Consider the following 21,739-nt stretch of genomic DNA (forward strand, 5'->3'; position numbering starts at 1 on the left):
GCATACTGTGTTTCTTGACCAAAGATGTTTTAGAAAATTTTAATCTCTCTATTGTTTGATATGAACAAGCAGGCAGCATAATTTTTACCTAATTTTGAAGCAAAAACTCTAGTCTACAACCTCAAATACCCAGAAGTATTGTGAACAAAGATTTAATATATATTTTTTGGCCTTATTTCAGTGACTTAAGTTTTTTGTTTTTTCAATAACCACGCATCAACGTTATTCCTTTAAAAACACAAACATGTACATACATGTTCCTCACATATTATTGTAGCCTAGTTTATGCTACTGCTTGTGTGTAATGACATTTTTTCCATTAATATGTTTATGAACAACTGAAAAAAGCACAAATGTCAGGACATGTCAAAACTTCTCCAAGGCCCCAAAAATCCTCAGACCCCTGAGGGTTAAAAAAGTAAGTAGGAGTGTCCATATCCTTCAATTTTAAATAGTGACTTCTTATAAGAGCCCCTTTAACTTTTTCATCCAGTATTGAGCCTAAGTGGCTTTTCTTTACAGTCCAAAAGTCTTTTAAATTACAGTTTTTTACGATTGCTTACACACTAAAATTAAACTTTTCCCACAATTAGCAAAACCTTAAACTCAAGGAGCAAAACACAATGCTAGATTTGCACAACTATAAGCACATTCTCAGCCTCACACTTTTTGCAAAACACTACACTTCTTGTTTTGCACAACACTAAACACACTTCTCTACATTACACACAGAAATCTAACATATTGTCACTTCTTTGCCATCCAAAATACCACCCCTATAAACCAATTGATCAAACACAGCCGTCAGGTGTGAAGACACTTGGGTGCTTCACTGTAAACTCAACAATCAGGTGCTATAGTACTATAGAAAGGCAAAAGGTGAGTTTATGAGTTTTCAACAAAATGGAAGGCAATGCTGCAGTAAGAGGGAGAGAGAGAAACATCATTTGGAAAATCCCGGGCCAACGCAGTGTTAACATCACAATATATGTTGCAATCTCGCAGAATGTGGTCCTCCAACAGCATGCCAACTTAGGCTCTTACAACATGGCCCACATATTCACATTTTAGACAGACTGCACAAAATCGTCACAGCAGAAGACCAAATGGATGCAGAGCAGATTAGATACACTGTCATATGGGACAATGTAAATTTCCACCTATCTGCCCTGGTCCAAAACTGGTTTCATTAGCATCCACAATTTTCACTCCAATACATTCCACCATACGGTCCCTTCCTTAAACCCATTGAGGAGTTTTTGTTTGGTTTTTTTTGGCATGACATTGGAAGGTTTACGATCTCCAGCCCTATATCAGGATATCCCTCATTCAAGCCATGGAGAAGACCTGACCTAATTGATGCAGGGTCTGTGCAAATATGGATTCACCTTTCAAGAAGATCCTTCCCTTGTCTTACGAGGCAGGACATCGCCTGTCATGTGGATGAAGTGCTATGGCCAGATCCAGCTAGGCCAAGAGATGATGCTAAGGTGTTTTTTCTATTTTTTTTTTTTTTCATTTAAAATCATGCTTTGTTTTGTCTCCACAATTTATTTATTTTTTGTTTGTGTAATATTTTGTATTTAGAATATGTTCAGATTTTCAGTGGAATATTTTATATATATATATTCATGTACTTTACTCTAACAATATCTCTGAAAAAATCAAACCCAGACTATATAATTAGAAAAGTATAAAAGTTACAAGTGTTTAAGATTGAGCACAGCAGTGTGTAAATGAATCAAACAGAATCAGAATGTATGAACCATGTGTGTTCCACACGGTGTCAAAAGGGTTTTGTTAAATTAATGTCAAGTTTTGAATGAAGTGTTTCATTTTGCAAATGATCTGAAGTGTTGTGCTACTTTGGTGTAGGGTTGTGTTAATTGTGTGTAGTGTTTTGACAAACTTGGCCCTGTTTTCAAAATTGTGCTTAAGCAATCGTAAAAAAATGTAATATCATCATCAATAGTCATATTCATTTCAATATCATGTTTCCAGCCATTTTAAAGTATTTTTCAACCGTACAGAGGAATAAGCAGTATATTTTTGAGAGAAATCTTTTATGTGCGCTTTTCCAACTTCCCACCACTGGACAATGTTTTCAAAATGACTCTTATGTTTGGCATGCTTCCCAAAAACCCTCAAAATCTTCACAAAAGACCTTATCCTCTAAAAGTTTAGTATTAAAATACCAGTAGTTTTAGACAAGGTAAACCCAACTGTAACAAGCTTGTGATCAGAAAGAATATTAGGGATTATTTCTGTATTGACAACTATTTTTCAAGTTATAAGATATATAAAAATGGTCCAACCATGCAGCAAAAATACTCTCATTATTGACTTTGACCTATGTATATTGTTTTGTAGAAGGGTTATGTTCTCTCCATACATCAGAAAGACTGAGCTTTTTTAAAACACCAGCTAAACATGAGGCTGACTGTGCATGAGGTTCTTCCCCATTTCGGTCTAGAATAAAATCAAGAGTGCAGTTCCAATCCCCTCCTACAACAATGAAAAAAATCTTCACTTTCTTTTTTAATCATGTTTTCTAATTTAGCAAAGAATAATTTTCTTTCCGCTCCAACATTAGGAGCATAAATATTTACAAACACTTTACAATTAAAAACCTTCCACGTACTACTACACATTTTGATAAAATTTAGACATTAAATGTAGGAGAAAAAAGAACAGCAACCCCAGCACTTAAATTAGTACCATGACTGAGAACATGTTCTCCTTTCCACCATAAACCCCAGTTAACTTCATTTCTGCAAGTGCTATGAGTTTCTTGCAAAAAAGTAACACTCAAACCTTTCAAACCAATAATTTCTGAAAGTAACTCATGCTTTTTCCCGTCCCTCATCCCATTTATATTTAGCGATCCCACCCTCAAGACCTCCATAAGAAAAAGAGACAAAAAAGAGAAAACAGAACAGATACCATAGTGATTATTTCGATTTTCCCCTCGCTTTTCCTAGCATTTTACCTGATTTAACAGTGGTTAAATGCTTTTTGAGACTGTATATTTTTTTGTTGAGAAAGTTCCTCATAGCTGCTGATCTTCCAAGCCCACAGTACTTCATAAACCATGCAAATGTGGTCATAAATGGAGACAAAGAAAAGTTTGCCGGCCAAAATTGCACCCTCATCATTGTCTGGCATACCCAAGGAGGCTTTCTGGTTTGTTGCCCTTAAAACACAAATGACACGCTTCTCTTGGTCGTAGTAAGTTTCTCTTTTGTCAAGCCTTTGTCATCCTCCATCACCTAGGAGATGGACTCTCTCTTCTTTCTTTTCCGGTTATTTTACACTTAAGTTAAAACCTTGTTTGAAAATTCAGCTGGAGAACACACTCCTGGAAAAGGACCAAATGCCAAACCAAGCACGCTGAAACTCCTACAGACAGAGTTACTACAGCACCTGAATTTATGCAAGTAACAACTTCTTTTCATGCGCTTTAAGCTTTGTGTAAACTGAGTTTCCTTGCTGGCTCTCAAAAGTTTTAACTGTTTGTAATTTGCCACTCCTTTGATCACCTCTGTTTTTCTTTACTTTACATTTGTTTTCTATATATGTGTAGTATTTGTGTATATTTAGCCATATAACCTTTGTATTCATAGTTTCATATATTAAATCCATTATATTCATGCTCGATTATTCAGAAAACCAAGTCACTTCTACATTTTTTATTCTGCAATACTGCTTTACGCTTTACAGTTTTTTTACAGACGCTAGGACACATTTCCCAATACTTAGGTCACTTTTGCAAAACTCTTCACACAGTGAGCACAACAGAAGACTATGTGGGCTAAACTGAGGATCAATTATCATTGTTTTGACACAAAATGCATTCAATGACTACATCTCTCAAATTTCATGAATTCTTTTCTCACTCAGACACAACAACTGCCAAAACTCTTTGTACGTACAGGCCAATTTGCACATGCTTACATACTGTTTTCAAAACTGTTAAACTTATGTTCAAAACAATAACATAATACAAAACTGAATACAACAGAAATATGCTGCATTTCTATAGTAATATAGTTATGAAATATATTCTGAATCTAAAAAATCAAATACTATCAAAACAATTAGATGAAACGGAACACCTACACAAACATTTCGTTCGTTTCATTACCATCCATTCAAAAGGGGAAACTTAGGAATAATTTTGTTCTGTAATGTAAACATGAACCATGTAACATGTACTGCTGTGAATTATAAGCAGTAGAGAGTGTCATTCTTGTTTTATAAAGAAATTAAAAAAAAAGAAAACATGTATAATGCAAACTGATGTTAGTGTTTTTACAGTTTTTTTCGATTGCTAAACGACAGTGAGCACAACTGGAGCTACATGTGCAAAACTCTAACTACAGTCTGCACTACCAACAGTCACCGGAGCTAAACAGTTAACACATGGCTCAAAACAGGCTCAGTGCAGCCAAACACTATGCACAACCATCACTGAAATAACACACACTGTCACTCAGAACACACTGAGAGTAAAAACACTAGCATCAAACACCAACACAGAAAATACAAACTTTTCATCTTTACATTTTGAACAATTTCAGTGACTTCATACAAAGTAATATTTTCTTCAAAGAAAAGAGTGACATTCTTTCACATGATTTATTTAAATTTTTAGAACATAATTCTTTAAGGTAAATGAAAATTAGCAGTTTGCTTCAATAGTCTGAAGTAATTTACGGAATTACAGTAATGAGTAGGGGTGGTGAAAAAAATCGATTATTGATTAATCGCGAGTATGTTATGGACGAGTATGAATCGATTATTCAATTTTCAAAAATCGATTATTTATTTATTTATTTATTTTTTTTTTTGCATTATTTTATTTTGTAAAAAATGTTATACCGGGAGTTGAACGTCACGAACGCGCCCAGTTCCAGTTAGCAAGCGCGTGTAACGGCAGCCAGAGCAGGTGTGTAAAATGGAAGAACCAGGAACGAGCAACCAACCGATCCACCCAGCCAGGGGCGGACTGGCCATCTGTGTGATCTGGAGAATCACAGAACGGCCGGTACTCCAGGACGGCCGGCGGGCCGGCCCACCACCCACCGCCACGCACGCAGTCATCATCTGTTTTTTTCCCCCACTAATCTGTTTCACACTCCAGTACTGTAGGGGGCAGCAATGCACCTTTTAGTTGGATGCCAGCTGCACTGGCCGTGGCCGCCAAGTAAGCAGCAAAGACGTTAGATCAGTGGTCTCAAACTGCCGGCCCGCAACTGATCTCAAAAATAAAACATAATCCGGCCCGCTAAATTATTCTTATTCTTATTCTCTAGTTGCTACCTGTCTGATATGCAAAGAAAAAGTCGCCGTTCTAAGGGGCATTCACATATCGCGTCCGCGCCGCATTCTCCTTTCCAATGCGCTTTCGCTCCAGTGGCGTCTGTCGTTGCTATGCAACCATGAGCCGCGCTCTCAATCGCTTCTATTATGAGCGCACCTGCCTAAATTACAGTAAAAGCACTCGACTTTAAGTCACAAGCGCCGATTTAAACCACCGAAACTTTTTCTTTACCTTGACATGTTTCGACTGCAACCTGCAGTCTTCCTCCACCTGAACACATTGTCTTTCTAGAAGAAAATTGTCCAATTTCTACAGTATGTTGGTTCTGATCTACTTCCTAAAGGAAATAAGCCTTTCATTTATTTGTTATTGTTTAGTTCAACTTGATGAGTCACAACACAATGTGATGTATTCATTTCTGTGTTCTACAGAACATAAGCTACATACAAATAATTCTGAAGTTATAACTACAAGACACAGAAAGTGCTTTGAGTTGTTGTTACTCAATGAAAGAGTTAAGTAATTCAGTAGCTGACTTTTTTTTTAATACTGCAATCACTTTGTAGTGTATTTTCGTTTACTGTTGTGAAATGGAAAAACAATAATCGCTAATCGAGAATCGTTAATAATCGAAAATCGACTGTAATCGAATCGGGACTTCAATAATCGTAATCGAATCGAATCGGGAAATCAGACAGATTAACCACCCCTAGTAATGAGTTACATATATATATATATACATATGTGTGTGTGTGTTCACTAACAAGTCTAAAACAAGACACCTGCTTCCTGCAGCCTTTCAGCTGAAATTGCAATGTTTGAAAGGCACAAGGCTGAAATCTGTTCTGTTTTGAATGCATGGTTCACAGTTTTGACAGCAGTGTGTTAGCATTTGAACAAAGTGCTGTAAATCCACAGTGTTTTGCAGGTTGTGGTTAAAGTCATAGGATAAGTGTGTAGAGTTTTGAAAACTGTGTTCAAGCAATGAAAAACGAACTAGAGTTTGATCCACATGAACTGCTGCTGTCAAGACTGTAGTTAGAGTTTTGCACATGTGACTCCAGTTGTGCCCACTGTCGTTTAGCAATCGAAAAAAACTAAGGTAAATGAAAATTAGCAGTTTGCTTCAATAGTCTGTAGTAATTTACGGAATTACAGTGATGAGAAAAAAAGGTAGAAACTAAAAGTACATACTGTAATTCGAACAAATAATCGAGGGGCTAATCCTGCAAAATTGCAATCAGCAGTGTTTGAAAGGCACAAGTCTGAAATCTATTCTGTTTTGAATGTGTGGTTCACAGTTTTGACAGCAGTGTGTTAGCATTTGAACAAAGTGCTGTAAATCCACAGTGTTGTGCAGGTTGTGGTTAAAGTCATGGGATAAGTGTGTAGAGTTTTGAAAACTGTGTTCAAGCAATGAAAAACGAACTAGAGTTTGATCCACATGAACTGCTGCTGTGAAGACTGTAGTTAGAGTTTTGCACATGTGACTCCAGTTGTGCCCACTGTCGTTTAGCAATTGAAAAAAACTGTAAGGTCGATGTTTTATGACTGACAAAGTGTGTTTGCTGGGTGAAAACCTTTGCTAGTGTTCTGGAAGAATGAGTTGATTTGAGACATGGATGAAGTGTTTTGGTAGATTTAGTGCATTTTGAATGTGAAATGAACTGCTGTGCCAAGATGAAAGTTGGTTAGGAGAACTGTGTGAAGAGTTTTGAAAAAGTGAACTAAGTATTGAGAAATGTGTCCTAGCGATTGTAAAAAACTGTAATGCTATAATAGGAAGTTACTGTCGTGGCCAGAGAATAACATTTCTTTTATAATAGTCTATGAGAAAACCCATAGTTTGGTGGACAAACTAGGATAGTTTTTCTAAACAACTATTAAACTAGAACTAATCATATATTAAACCGTTGTAATTAATTCACAATATATGTGCAAAATTCCCTCTTGGGTTGACATATCATAATTAATTATAACATGTTATGATTTAGGCCTATTATATATATTTCACCCATGATTTGAGCTAATTGATTAAATACCTGTAATTTGCTACAAAACATTTTACGTCAATTATGTAATTTAGGTAATGTACGTTTATTTTCTAATGTGGCATCTGTAGTTCATCAAGGGTGATTTGAAACATGTATCTTGCATTGTTTGCTACTGAATTAACTGATTGTTAAAAGTAATAAACTGAAAGAAGATCATACTGTTGTGTTTCTGTGATTAAACCAAAAGTTGTCATTACATATCACAATTGTCATGTGTTTTGAAACAGTGATTATGTAAAAGAAAATATGTACAGCTAGAATGAAAGCATGAGATCAAGTTTTTAAAAAGAATGACTAGCTGTGTAACAAGTGTGATCAGTTTGGAGTTTTGTACTAAAAGTTTTGAAAAAGTACACCTTACTTGTGAAAATAGTACCAAATCAAAAAAAACAAAAAAACAACAACAACAACAAAAGAATGTAAATAATGATATGCCATTTTCTACAATCAAAGAATGTTTAAAGTTACAAATGTGACATAAATGCCACTTCCTATTATTTACATATGGGCTTTGTGTACAAAAAAACGTGCTCAAGTTTTAGTCAAAGCCCAAAACAATTATTCCTGTTGTACTCCATGAGATATGACACATGACTATTGTAAAAAAGGCCCCAAAGTTATGTTAGTGTTGCTATTATTTAGTACAGTTGACCATAACGTGCTTTATGTTTCACTTTTACTCCCGTTTATTCAGTGCTTGTAATAGGGTAGCAAAGGCGCGCGCTGGTTTGTATATTATATCTGACGTCGCACAGTAGTATGCAGTACGATAGAGATGGTCAGTCGGTTGTCACGCAGTTAGTATTCAGTATGATAGAGATCATCGGTCGGTAAAATTATAATTGTGAGTGACACTTTCCTCAGCGTGTGCGTGAATGAGAAAAGTAAGTAAATCTGCTGCATTACTCGTGATATTGTATTTCTTTGACAGCTGTTATTTTTGATATTCGATATGGATGAGAGTTAGGAGTTTAAGGGTCGTTACACGACCGTTGTGTTAATTATATCCACGTTCGTACGTTACTTTCTAGCTTCGGTCCACCTGACTCAGCACGTCGGGTTAAATGGGTCACATCGTGTTCAGACATGTTTATAATTTATTCAATAATTGTTATGAATGTTAAGTACTCTGTGGCTGAGTAAAATATGAAGTGGTGTTAAATATCATTATCTGGACCGCTATTGATGCTTTAAAGTATATAGATGACAGTAAGTTCTATCTACGTTATTGATAACTTAATGCATGGTAGAAAATCTGAGAAGTGTTTGAATCCTTTCTCTCTGCTTACATTTTAGGGTTTAAGAGATATAGTCATATTCTGATTACTGTTTATTTTATGTTTGTAATGTGTATTAGTGCTTAAGGAGGAATGAGTGTATGCATAGGTTTCCTTTATTCATTTGTATTTGTTCTCTCTTTATAGAAACCACACTCGAAATTACACTCACCTTTAAACTCACTCCTACAAGAAAGAGGAGGAATAAAAAGAATAATAAGAATTATCTCTCCGCTCTTCATTTCATACTCTGGAATATTTGGCCTTAAGTGGTGTTCTGGCCGACACACCTGAGTGAACCCAGAATTAGCACCTAGACTGAGCGTCTACCCATTATCTTCACTTCAACTATCTAAGCTTTTTTTTTACTGAGCTGTTTGATCCTTTTGACATATTGCAGTACGTACATAGTACAAAAGTATTTAATTTATGAAAACATTTTTTCCCTCTATATATTAGCAAATAACTCAGTACTGCTTAGGAGTCAATCAAGTTGGCTACATTCATTGTGATGACACCTACACTACATTGCCAACAGTTTTGGGATGCCTGCCCTTACGTGCACATGAACTTTAATGACATCCCATTCTTAATCCGTAGGGTTTAATAAGGAGTTGGCCCACCCTTTGCAACTATAACAGCCTAAACTCTTCTGGGAAGGCTTTCCACAAGGTTTAGGAGTGTCTGAACTTATTATTGCACACGTGGCAACCTATCACAGTACCAAGTGATAGGTAAGAGTTGATCAAAATGGAACTTTAAAATGGTACCCATTTTGTGTTATTACGTTCAGTGGTTGCTTAGTGATTTGATTATTAATTTTTTTCACCTGGGGGACTTGGGGTGTACCTATAAATTTGAGTAAAAATGTACTCTTATTGTAATATTTTCTGTTTATAAGCAAAAAACACATGGGGTGGTGAATAATAGTAAATTATGCAATGACAACAGGTTTTTTAATATGTTGTGCAGCAGTTATATCATCAAAATTAAATTACAAAAAAATTGCAGCAAATGATTTCAAATAACTTTTTTTGCTTATGATCTTAGCCTGCTTCATTATGTTTTTATAGCACTGCTATGTATTCTTTGTATGTTTTTTAACAATAAAGTTCCATGATAAATATTCACTGAAATATTTTCTAACAGTCGTGTGTGATCAATAAGAAACTCAAATACCTTTGGTTAGCTGAAGGTGTTTCCTCACTGAAATCTGGTCCTCCTCCTCTTGAATGGTCACTCTTCAAAGACGCAGAGCTGGACACATGTGAGCCTAACCTTTCACTAATGACACAAAGAACAGAGAGAGAAAAATGTATTACAGAACAATATTTTTTGAAAAGGTTTAATGCTGCAAATGATAATTAAATGCAGTAAAGCTGTGAATTTGTCCATCCATGACTATGGATGGATGGAAGAACACGTTCTTGCTAGGGAAAGTCGTAGTTTAATGCAGTGGTTTTCAACCTTTTTGGACACACGCCCCCCTACGTTTATCTAATTTCACTCCTACGTTTATCTAAAAAATGTGAACATCGTTGCTATACTGTTACTTAATATGCCTGAATACAGTGTGCAAACCCGTTTCTACACAACGGATGTAACCGTTGTCACACCTTGAGGTCGTCTACACTGGACGCAACAAAGTGACCATTGCAAATCAATTTGTTCTTTGTGACAAAAGAAACGCAGGCGCTTTGGAGTATGCCAGAAATACCGGTAGAATGAGGCATCAATTTACTGTCAGGGATTTTGTGTTGCATCACATCAATCCAGGTCGATTTTGGGGATTTTTTGCCTGGATTTGGCCTACCTAAATTGAAAAGCTGCCCATACCCACAAATAGCGATCTAAATTCAAAATTTTGGTGTCATTTTACAGGAAACCCTTTGAAGTTACATGAAATACCGCTGAAAGTGATACAAATGATAGTATATGTTATCTGTGCTGTAATAAAGCCCCTAAAAAAAGAGGCGCTTTTTGATTTTTGTTGTTCTAAATTCTTATTTGAAGGTGTATAATTCAGTCCCTGAGTGCAGTAGCACCATGCAGACAGTTCTGGTTGTTTTCACTAGATGTCAGCAAACTCTGGAAAAAAATAATTTTGTCTCTATCATGTAGCCTGCAAGAGTTATTCAAATGCACCTAAAGGGAAGAATATATATATATATATATATATATATATATATATATATATATATATATATATATATATATATATATATATATATATATATATTTCTGCTTCATGTAATTTCCATCTACACAAATGTAAAGTCTTTCTATACCCATATACAGTGGTATAAAATGCAATATCCCAGTGTCATTTTACAAAAAACCCTTTGAAATTACATAAAATACTGCTGAAAGTGATAAATATTATAGTATATGTTTTCTATTTGTAGCTGTTTGTGGCTGATTGAAACAGTTATCAGAGTTGGAATGTGAGGCTTGCATTTTTGTGGTCATATTTCACTGTGCGATTCGTTGAACTATGATTGTCACACTATGAAATAAACTACATGGGCAAATTCTCAATGCTGGCAGGAAATGATTGAGGTGCCCTTGAGCCAGGCACCTAACCCCCAATCACTCCCCGGATGGCACAGCAAAATGGCTGCCCACTGCTCCAGGTGTGTGCGAACTAACTTGGATGGGTTAAATGCAGAGGACAAATTCTGAGTATAGGTTAACATACTTGGCCTTTACGTAACTTTCACTTTCATATTTGGTTGCAAGATCTATACGCTTGTTAAGTTGTGACGTAAGGAATGTTTTTTCTGGGTCCAGGCCTCAACTCGTTTCACTTGCAAATGCCATTGACGGCCGTTTATGAGTGCTATTTATTCATATTAAACATTATTTATTAATTTATTTAATATATTCATATTAAAATCAAACATTTTAAAAAGTTAAACATTTTAAACATTTTCAGTCTACACAACAGTAACACATAAAACACATAAAATACCTTGGAGTAGCTGATGGCGTTTCCTCACTGAAATATGGTCCATCTTCTTTTGAACGATCACTCTTCACAGATACAGAGCTGTCATGTGAAACTGATCTTACACTAATGACACAAAGAACAGAGAGAAAAACACTACTACAGGAGATACTTCAGTCTCATTTGAAGATGTTTCAGTTTAATTTAGCCCAGTTTAAACACACAGAAAAACAAATATTGGTCCGTCCGAGACATGAACAACTGGTCAGGCCTGCTAGAATGGAGTCATGGGTAGATTCCTCACCCTTCACAATATCCACTTCCGCTGCCATAGCATGACATCTGAGCCAGTCGATTTGGTCAATCACACTCGTTTCTATTATAAACCTCAAATTCAGAGTCCATATAACTTCATATTGAAACGATTTTACCACAACTACATAAATCAGCAGCCAGGTAAATAGCATGTGAATTACTTGCTGCTCTAAACTTAGCAATAAACAGTTTTAAAATAATGCACTACTAAGACAGCAATGTAATGACATCATATAATTAGAAAAGACACCTGATGATAAACTTAATGAATTTCTGGACCTTTATAATGAAACAGCCAAACGAACAAAATGACATTACGACATAAATGTTATAATAGATAAATGAAATGTGCTATTTTTTTTTTTTATATATATATATACACAACATGATTCCCAATTATTTAGGTTCACAAGCATTTCTACAATCATACATTTTTATTTGATTGTTGTAATTCGCAATTCATTTAATTTTATCTTTGAAACAGATTTGATACGTGACAGCATTAATTAAAGTTTTAATTACAAATTAATTAAAGTCAAGATCAAGTTATCTGCATCTCCTGCATTGCATCCAGCCACTCCTGTCACTGTTCAAATTAATGCACGGCATAGAATAACTGTACAAGCATGTGTGTAAAACTCTAATACAATTGTAAAGCAATTATTCCATCACAGATAAATCTTTCAATGAGTAAAACTGTCTGTGCCTATAGTTTTATAGACTACACAAATTTTTTTAAAAATTAATTTGTATATTAGGCCTATTATCCTTTTAAATTATTGTCCCTGGATAAGTAGAGTACTCTTGAAATAAAAACAGTAGCTTGGACAGATTTTAAGTATCAATTCCACTTAAAAAGATCAGGGCCCGTATGTATAAAGCTGCTCAGAGTAAAATTTTAGCCTTAAGTGTGTCAAAATTCTAAGAATGACATAATTTTATGTAACTTTAAATTGTCACGAGAGGGAACAACAATGTAATTTAACGATTCGACATTTATTGAACAGACTGCATAGGCTTAGCAATTCAGACTCATAAAACACACTGCCCCTTTTCATTGGGCTCCCCTATATATTAATATATATATATATTTGATTGGCCAACATAAGGTTCCACACATCTCCCTCCCTTTTGAAAAAGAACATTATATTTTCTTTTAACACAATAACCAAGTGCAACACAATGAAACTACATTACTTTGGTTGTTTTGTTTTCTTTTTTTTTTCTCTCTTACCAATAGAACGAATTAACAATATATAATATTTCTTGTCATTTTCTTCTTAATCTCTCTCTTCCTCTCCCCTCTTTTTGTTTTCCAAAACAAGAACAATAGAACAAAGCAACACTGAGTCTCTGTAAGCTGATTTTAGTCTAAGTAACGTTTTGTTGTTTTCACAACTCTTCCACTAAAAGTTATGACTGGTGGTTCCTTCACAGGTGCAGCAGGAGCAACCACAGGAGTTTTTAAATGTTCAGTTTCTGCATCACATAGGTGTGATTGGCAAAGGACAAAAAAGCAGGAAACTATACGGTGCACTTACCATGGGGGGGGCTTTGTTATGGGGGAGGGGCTTATGAAGGGGCGTGGCTTGCTTTTGTACTGTTTTTTATGATAATGTTATGTAAAATAACTGCTCAGTGCTGCAAAACAGACAACTCTGCTAATGCTAACTTAATTCTATATAAACTATTAGAGGTGTGACGAGACAGGTATCTCACGAGACGAGACTCGAGATTGAGTTCATGAGACCAGGCAAGATGGCGAAATACACGACTAGAAAAAATATTCTGCAGGTGTATTTGAAATGTTTTAACTAATCATCTTGTAATGAATGTCATTTCAGTTCTACTTTCTGAGTATGAATTATCATATGCAGTAAAAGACAACAATACTCAAGCACTGTAAAAGGTTTTGCCACTAAATCAACTGACTGACTTCTCTTCTGTATGATTTCAGTCTCTTCAGACCTTACTTTACATGATTTATGAGCTTTAACAACTTTTGTCCTCCTAACTGAACTCCTTTCCACAAACTGATCATAGAAATAAAAACAGTATAAATAAAAATGGTAACACTTTACAATGAGGTCTCATTTATTAACATTAATGTATTAACCAACATCAACAATGAGTAATATCTTTGCTGCAGTATTTATTAATCTAACATGTTAATGTTAGTTAATAAAAATAGTCATTCATTGTTAGTTCATGATAGTTCACAATGCATTAACTAATGTTAACAAATGAAACCTTACTGTTTGTGCTGTTAGAGAAAACTGTTAGTAATTTTTATAGTAACACTTTACAATAATCGCACTCGTAACGTAATGGGGCACGATCAATGTCATAGGATTTAATGAGTGGGACCAAAGGTTTGTGGTCTGTTTGTAGGCAAAATTCATCCAAGCCTTGAAGGTAGCGGACAAACCACTCACATGCCCACACACCTGCCAGGCACTCCTTTTCGATTTGGGAGTATCTGCGCTCCGCTTTAGTCAAGGTTCTGGAACAGAATGCGACGGCACGTGCTGCATCACCGTGGAGCAAGGCAGCTCCTAACCCAAAACTACTCGCATCTGCACTGACTATAGTGGGTTTCGCAGGGTCGTAATATGCGTAACTTGCACTTTACTTTGTTCAGAGCCTGCTCGTGGACTTCTGTCCAAAGCCAGGGGCCAGTTGCATAAACCACTTAGACTAGTCTTAAAATTTAAGACACTAATGTTTTTCTTGAAAAGTGGTCCTAATTTTTTTAAGTTTGTTACATAAAAAGGTAGATTGGTGTAATTTGAATTGGGAAAATAACATTGATTACCCCTTGGTTAACTGCAAGTTGGTCAAACTAGTTCTTAAGACACAGTCTTAATATAGCGACTAAGTTTATGCAACTGGCCCCAGATTGCATCCTTCAGCAGAGCTGTGACTGGCTGGAGCTCCGTGGAAAGCTCTGGCACAAATTTGCCTAAATAATTAATCATTCCTAGAATTTGCCTAAGCTCTATCACATTAGTGGGACTACGCATATCAGTGATAGCCTTCACCTTGGTTGCATCAGGCTTGATTCCTTTATGACCGATTGTGTGGCCAAAATACTGCAGCTTAGATTTGTTAAAGAGACATTTATCATGGTTCAATTTCAGACCTGACTCTTTGATGGTTCTCAAAACAGTCTCAAGATTCTCGTCATGCTCGTCTTGGTCCTTGCCATAAACAAGTATGTCATCCATGACAACTACAGTGCCTTTGTGTCCAGTTAGCAGTCTGCTCATTTCTCTTGCATCACAAGTTTCTGTGTCACACACTACCAGCTCTTTGACATTTTTCGTTTTACATGCAATGGTAAAATGTCCCAGTTTATTTAATCTCCTGCATCGCTTATTACGTGCGATCTGGACCGCTTTGTCCAAAGTCAGTTCAGGTTCCATTTGTAACCTTTGGGAAACGTCACGATCTGCAATCCCTATGACGACTCTGTCCCTTATTTGTTCCTCTTTGCTCGCGCCGAACTCGCAGTATTCAGCCAATTCATAGAGACATCTCACAAAAGCCTCAACAGTATCTCCCGATCGCTGTGTGCGCTGATGAAAACAGGCCCTCTCATGTATGACGTTCCTCCGGGGAATGAAATGTTCATTAAATTTGCATACAACAGTCTCATAATTATTTGCATGTGATGCCTCGACAAATGTGAACAATCAGAATATCGCTTCGGCAACTTCAGCGATTGCATAAAGCAGGGAACTGACTTGTACTTCACCGCTTTCCTTGTTCAGCTTTGAATTCGGTGTATATTGAACACAGACTGCATAGGCTTAACAATTCAGTGAACTGCATAAAACACACTGCCCCTTTTCATCGGGCAGTATATTTATATATATATATATTTATATATATATATATATATATATATATATATATATATATATATATATATATATAGGGGCGGAGTCCCTGTCAATACAGGTACAATTTGATTGGCCAACATATGGTTCCACAGAAAATAAAGGTAATAAATATTACTTAAACAATAATTAATATGTTTAATGCATTTTAATACATTTAAAGGTGCTGTAGCGATTTCTCAAATTCGTTGTTGAACATTGTTGATATTTGAAATCAACCCAAACAAACACACCCCTCTCTTCATTGCTCCGCCTCCAAAACTCACACTCCAATTCTAACCACCCTGCTTCGAGTCAGTCTCGAACCCCGGCCCGCACACTGTAGGCACGTGAGGAGTGTGCACTACCAATGATGCTAAACACCTCATGCTCTAGCAATCGTCAGTTTGCAGTAGTTTACCTGCACAACTCTCACTATTTGCCAGCTCTTGCACACGCAATACGATAGTGGATGTCAGTTTATCACAGCTGACACACAACAAAATGTTTCACGAAAAATAAAGCGCATATAATGAACAAACGACGAGGAAGCAAAAAAATTAACGTACAGTAGCCTAAACAAGAGTAATGACAAACAAGAGTTTGCTGTTAATTCTCAACAGAACAGCAGCTCCAGACAATCAAAACCCAGTGTACTTACATGAGAAGGAATCAAAGCAGCCTCCTCATCTGTTTTCAGGCCTTACTGCTTTGCTCTCTCCAGCGCTGGAAAACGCTTCTAATATTAACGCGGTCCTAAAGCGCTTGCCCAGTCATAAACCTTCATTCCAGTGATATTGATATTGAGCTATTGTGTAAACTTACTTTTATATATTTAATTGGCCCTCTCTTGTTGCATGTGTTCATAATTACTTTGCATGACAGCCAGGCCAAAAATAATTTGAAATTTCATTTCATTATCACACATGAAACAATTGACTCTAAGCACAGCTACACGATATGCTTACATCTTTTAACACATTTTTAGCCGCAGGGTTTAATTTGGATTTGTCTATGCAAGGTTTTTCGACTCTTATTGATCAATTTCCCATTCACTCCCATTATTTGACTGACCGATGGCAACGGTTGGAGTTAAAAATCATCATTTGTGTTCTACTGAAGAAAAAAAGTCACCTACATCTTGGATGTGCTGGGGGTAAGCAGATAAACATCAAATTTTCATTTTTGGGTGATCTATCCCTTTAAGAACATTCAAACCTGAAAGATTCTGGGCTTTTGGAAAAACATTCGGGGCTCCAGCCCCCTTAGCGCACCCCTAGCACCGCCCCTGCTATTAATAATCTTTCAGTGTGCAAACGCTTCAAAACAGCAGCAAAAAAAAACAAAAACGCTAATGCGCATCCCGGGTAGGGCTGGGGGATATATCGCATCCAATGTCACGCGCATTTTGTCAGTAAAGCCGGTTCCCTGATTACCGCTAAATCGCCATCACCTGCTTTCAAATGGAGCGGCATTTAATAGACAGAGCCGTAGTTCACTGACAAGCCACACAATATCGCGTTCATTATCGAATTCGATATCTGCGATAATGAACGCGATATTGCGTGGCTTATCAGTGATCTACGGCTCTGTCTATTAAATGCCGCTCCATTTGAAAGCAGGTGATGGCGATTTAGCGGTAATCAGGGTACCGGCTTTACTGACGAAATGCGCGTGACAACTGCATGCGATATATCCCCCAGCCCTAATCCCGGGAAGAGAATGATGCGCTTGAAGCAGTATCGAGCCAGAGCGCGCAGTTGCGCTGCGCATTGAAAAGTTCACGGCAAAAAGAGAATCCCTGTGTATATCTGACTGTATCTAACAGTTTATTAATCATATATTTGTTCTCACTTTTTAAAATTCCAGTTATTGTGCATGTGTCGCCAATTCATAGTCCTTGTATTGTGCGATCTAACAGAAATCCTGTAGCCAATATGACGACATCGTTCAGAAACAACAATAAACTCCAGCAATATAAAGTCATTTTACGCAAATCCACAGCCCTTTATCTACATATCAAGTATTATCATGGTAATATATCATATTGGAGAGTTTTACCGTGCTGACTGCCATTACCGAACACGACGCGCTGTTTGAGTGCTGAATGATTGACAGCTGTAGCAGAGGGAGAAGAGTTTCTGACCGTGAACCTAACGATGTAAGTTACATATCCTTCTGTCCCTCACATGAAGCTATGGAATGGCTTCAGATGACTTTGAATATAGTGCATGAACACTTAATTACTTCTAGTCTACTTATTTTGCTCTATGATTCCCACTTTTGCCATATAAAAGAGCACAATCAGACGGTAATTTAAATATTGCGACCTAATTTCCGTTTCATTTTGAGACTGTGGCGGGACAAATTAGAATGTGGCGGGCGGCCACATGATAGTCAATGTATGGGAAACACTGTATATATATACTTTATTGTCAGTATCAGGCTGGCAGATCACATGGGTAGGGCACTTTTTACTGTTTGTGTGGATGACCATGTCTGTCACCACCGAAGACCATTCTTGACCCTGGAAAAACCCTTCATTGATTCATTTGTATTGAAATATTTAATACTTTCACAGCAAAAATTATGTATGTGATTAATTTAGATTAATTAATCTCAGAGTATGTAATTAATTAGATTAAAATTTTTAATCGATTGACAGCCCTAATATATATATATATATATATATATATATATATATATATATATATATATATATATATATATATATATATATAAAAATGTGATCTGCGAAAACCCATCACATGAAATTTTACATATCACCTTTCAATGCCATATGAAAGCTGGATTCAAGCCCTTTCCATCTGTTTTTATTTCTTTCATAGCTGGTTTGTAACAAATGTTATGGTTATCTGAAGTTGGCTAATCGCTCTGATTTTCAGGAACGAATTTTGAGAAAAACAGGTTTAAATAACTGTCAACCCCTTTTTTCACATAGAAAATGGAATTGTACTATCCAAACATAAATGGTTGTAATTCAAGAATGCTTTGGAATATAGACCTTAGGTTGGTCTTGTTTTAAAGAAGACACTAGTCAGATTATTGTAGAAGATAAATAAATTCTGAAATTGAAATAAAAAAAAAGTTATAAAGATCAAGTTTATGAAAATGTAAAAATATAATTATTTATATTTTATAATAATATATTACAAAGCATGAGTTACTCTTAAGCTGCAAGAAAATACAAGCCAAAAATGTCAACATTCCAAATTTTAGGTTGAAATATTTTAAAAATTAGTTTTTAGTAAGATTTTGTTTGGATGCAGTACCAGACTTTTTTACTAGATGACACCCAAGCTCCATATCTGAACATTTAAGGGCGCCTCCATTTATTTGAGTAATCTGTTATTTTTCATATTTTCATAAATTTTATGAAGCAGAAATTCATAAAATGAATGTCTGCCATGCGCTCACATACCAGACAGCCCTAAAATCGAATATACATGCACGCACCCACAGAGACACACACACAAACACACGCATGAAGATTACATGCACAAATATGATTGCCCCTGCAAATATGAATGTATCGTTGTATTTCAAATTGCATACAAGTATCCCTAGTATAGAAGCTTAGCTGTAGTTGTGTTAGTGTCATTGTAACGATAAAATTATTATATATAGTATAAACTATAACTTCCTTTTTATGCCTTTCCCACCTGACAAGTTTGGTTTCTTTGTAAAGCTCTCTTTATGCCTCATTCAACAATGTATGTCACATTACTGTAAAATGCATTGTTTTATTTCAATGGTACTGTGAAGGAAATACACTCCGTTCTGATACTTCATAAATTATGCAAATCGAGCCGCAAAACAAGACAAAGAAAGGTTTTGCCCGCCAAACATTACACCTGTATTATTGGCGGACGATCCCAAGGAGGCGTTCTGGTTGTTGTCCTTAAAACACAATGACGCGCATCTCCTCGTTGCAAACTGAGTGCTCTGAAACACTGAACGACAGCACCCGAACCTATATGCAAGTATTAACTTCTTTAAGATTTGTGTACTGAGTTTCCTTACTGGCTCTCAAAGGTTTAACTATTTGTACTTTGCCATTGTTTTGATCACCTCTGTTTTCTTGACTTTACTTTCGTTTTCTTATATATATATATATATATATATATGTGTGTGTGTGTGTGTGTGTAGTACTTGTGTCTATTTAGCCGTTTAACCTGTGTATTATCAATTTTATATATTAAATACATTATATTCATGCTTGATTGTTCTGCTGCTTGTTCAGAAAGACCAAGTCACTTTTACGTTCGGTCCGGCACCATTGCTTAATGCTATAATAGAAGTTTATTCTCGTGGACAGAGAATAACATTCCTTTTATAATAGTCTGTGAGAACAGTTTGCTGGACAAACTTGGATAGTTTCTCTAAACAACTATGAAACTAGAACTGATAATATATGTAATTGATTATAATTCATTGTAATTGATTCACAATATATGTGCGTAATTCCCTCTTTGGTCGATATATGTATCATAATTAATCATAAGACTTTATGATTTATTAGATTCATATATTCCACCCATAAATTGAGTAATGCTTGTAATATCGCTAAAGATTCATTACAGTTCTTAAGCAGTAAAGGCTAATTTATACTTCTGTGTTGAGTGTATGATGTAGCTACGGCGTAGGATGTTTGTACCACGCATTAGCCTACGACGTAGCCTGACGTGCACCTCTTCAAAAATGTAACAATGCGGCAATTCTACGCGGACCACAAGCACTGTGATTAATCTGCTAGAACCCCTCCCACGGGTCAAAAAACTGCCACGGAGCAATAGAAGAGTAAGCGTTTTCAAATTCCATAGGAATGAAAAATGCTCCGTTTCAGGGGACACATGCAGTCAAACTGCACCAAGTTACCCATAAGCTGCTTCTCTGCCGTTTCTATTTGTAAGCTTCTCTGACAATAGAGTGCCTCAGTGATGATGCGTTTTTGTAGACAAAACCCGAAAGCGAGTTAGCATTTTAGGACTTCCGGTTCCATTGCCCAAAAGTCTATGGCTTTTTTTGAATGGGTTTTTGCTAAATCGCCTGAAATAAGGTCTGTGGTTAACAAAGCCTCTTAAATACTTTCACATTTTGATCTATGACATAAACACACCAGTTATAACCCACTTGTGATTTTTTAAACCTTTATTGCGTCTTAAAAACGGTGGTTGCTTACAAATTGCTAAAAGGGACTACTTCCTTTTAGGGATGCTCATTTCGGTTAAATTTCTCGACCGACAACCGACGCTCGTTATCCGATTATTAACCGTTAACTGATAAGATTATAATATTGTATAGCCTATATGATGATAACATGACATATGACATTAAATAAAAAATACAATTGACGAGTGTCTGTGTCTTCCACGGGTTTATTTTAATATGCAAACAGCAGCATAGAACAGGTAAACAACAGAACCTGGATTCACATTATCAAATTGTCACGCACCTGCAGCGTTTCTGACAACAGAAAAAAATAATTTAAATAAAAGGTATAAAATAAATAGGCCTACACTAAATATTTTTCACTTAAATGTTTAACAAATTAAGATGAAAAAACAAAAACACGGTGAATCCACTGAAGCTTTGAACAACCGGTATTTTAGACATTTTTTCCGTCAAATAAAAATATCAGGCCTACCTCAAGGATTGTTATTGTTATGACCACGGACGGTGCACGTGTGCATACCGAACGCGTCTTTCCGCGCTCATGGGCAAAGGAGTTACTTTGAAAGGCTCACGCACGAGACTGAGCGGAATGCGGGAAATTAAGTATACCATGGCCCTAAATTGTAATGGACTGGAGCTCACGGTTCACATCGGAAGAAATTGGAACGCGGGGGCACCGCGATCCGACTGCAAAAGGCACTTTCCCTTTCGTGATCAAAGTGCATGCCACTGATAAGCTTTGTAAA

The 21,739-nt window shown here is 36.2% G+C and overlaps 1 protein-coding gene across 5 annotated transcripts in view; it reads right to left on the reverse strand.

Annotated features, from left to right (window-relative positions):
- The window catches only part of LOC137035761 (NLR family CARD domain-containing protein 3-like), a 96,756-nt gene that overhangs the window by 68,970 nt on the left and 6,047 nt on the right, over positions 1-21,739 (reverse strand). For all 5 annotated transcript variants that reach the window (XM_067409383.1, XM_067409380.1, XM_067409382.1 and 2 more), the window contains 2 exons: positions 11,626-11,727; positions 9,834-9,938 (listed from right to left, as the gene is read on the reverse strand). In XM_067409383.1, the coding sequence (XP_067265484.1) occupies positions 9,834-9,938; positions 11,626-11,727 (207 nt within the window). The remainder of the gene's footprint in view (positions 1-9,833; positions 9,939-11,625; positions 11,728-21,739) is intronic.

The sequence above is a fragment of the Chanodichthys erythropterus genome, chromosome 14 (genome assembly GCF_024489055.1).
Source record: "Chanodichthys erythropterus isolate Z2021 chromosome 14, ASM2448905v1, whole genome shotgun sequence".
NCBI lineage: Eukaryota > Metazoa > Chordata > Actinopteri > Cypriniformes > Xenocyprididae > Chanodichthys > Chanodichthys erythropterus.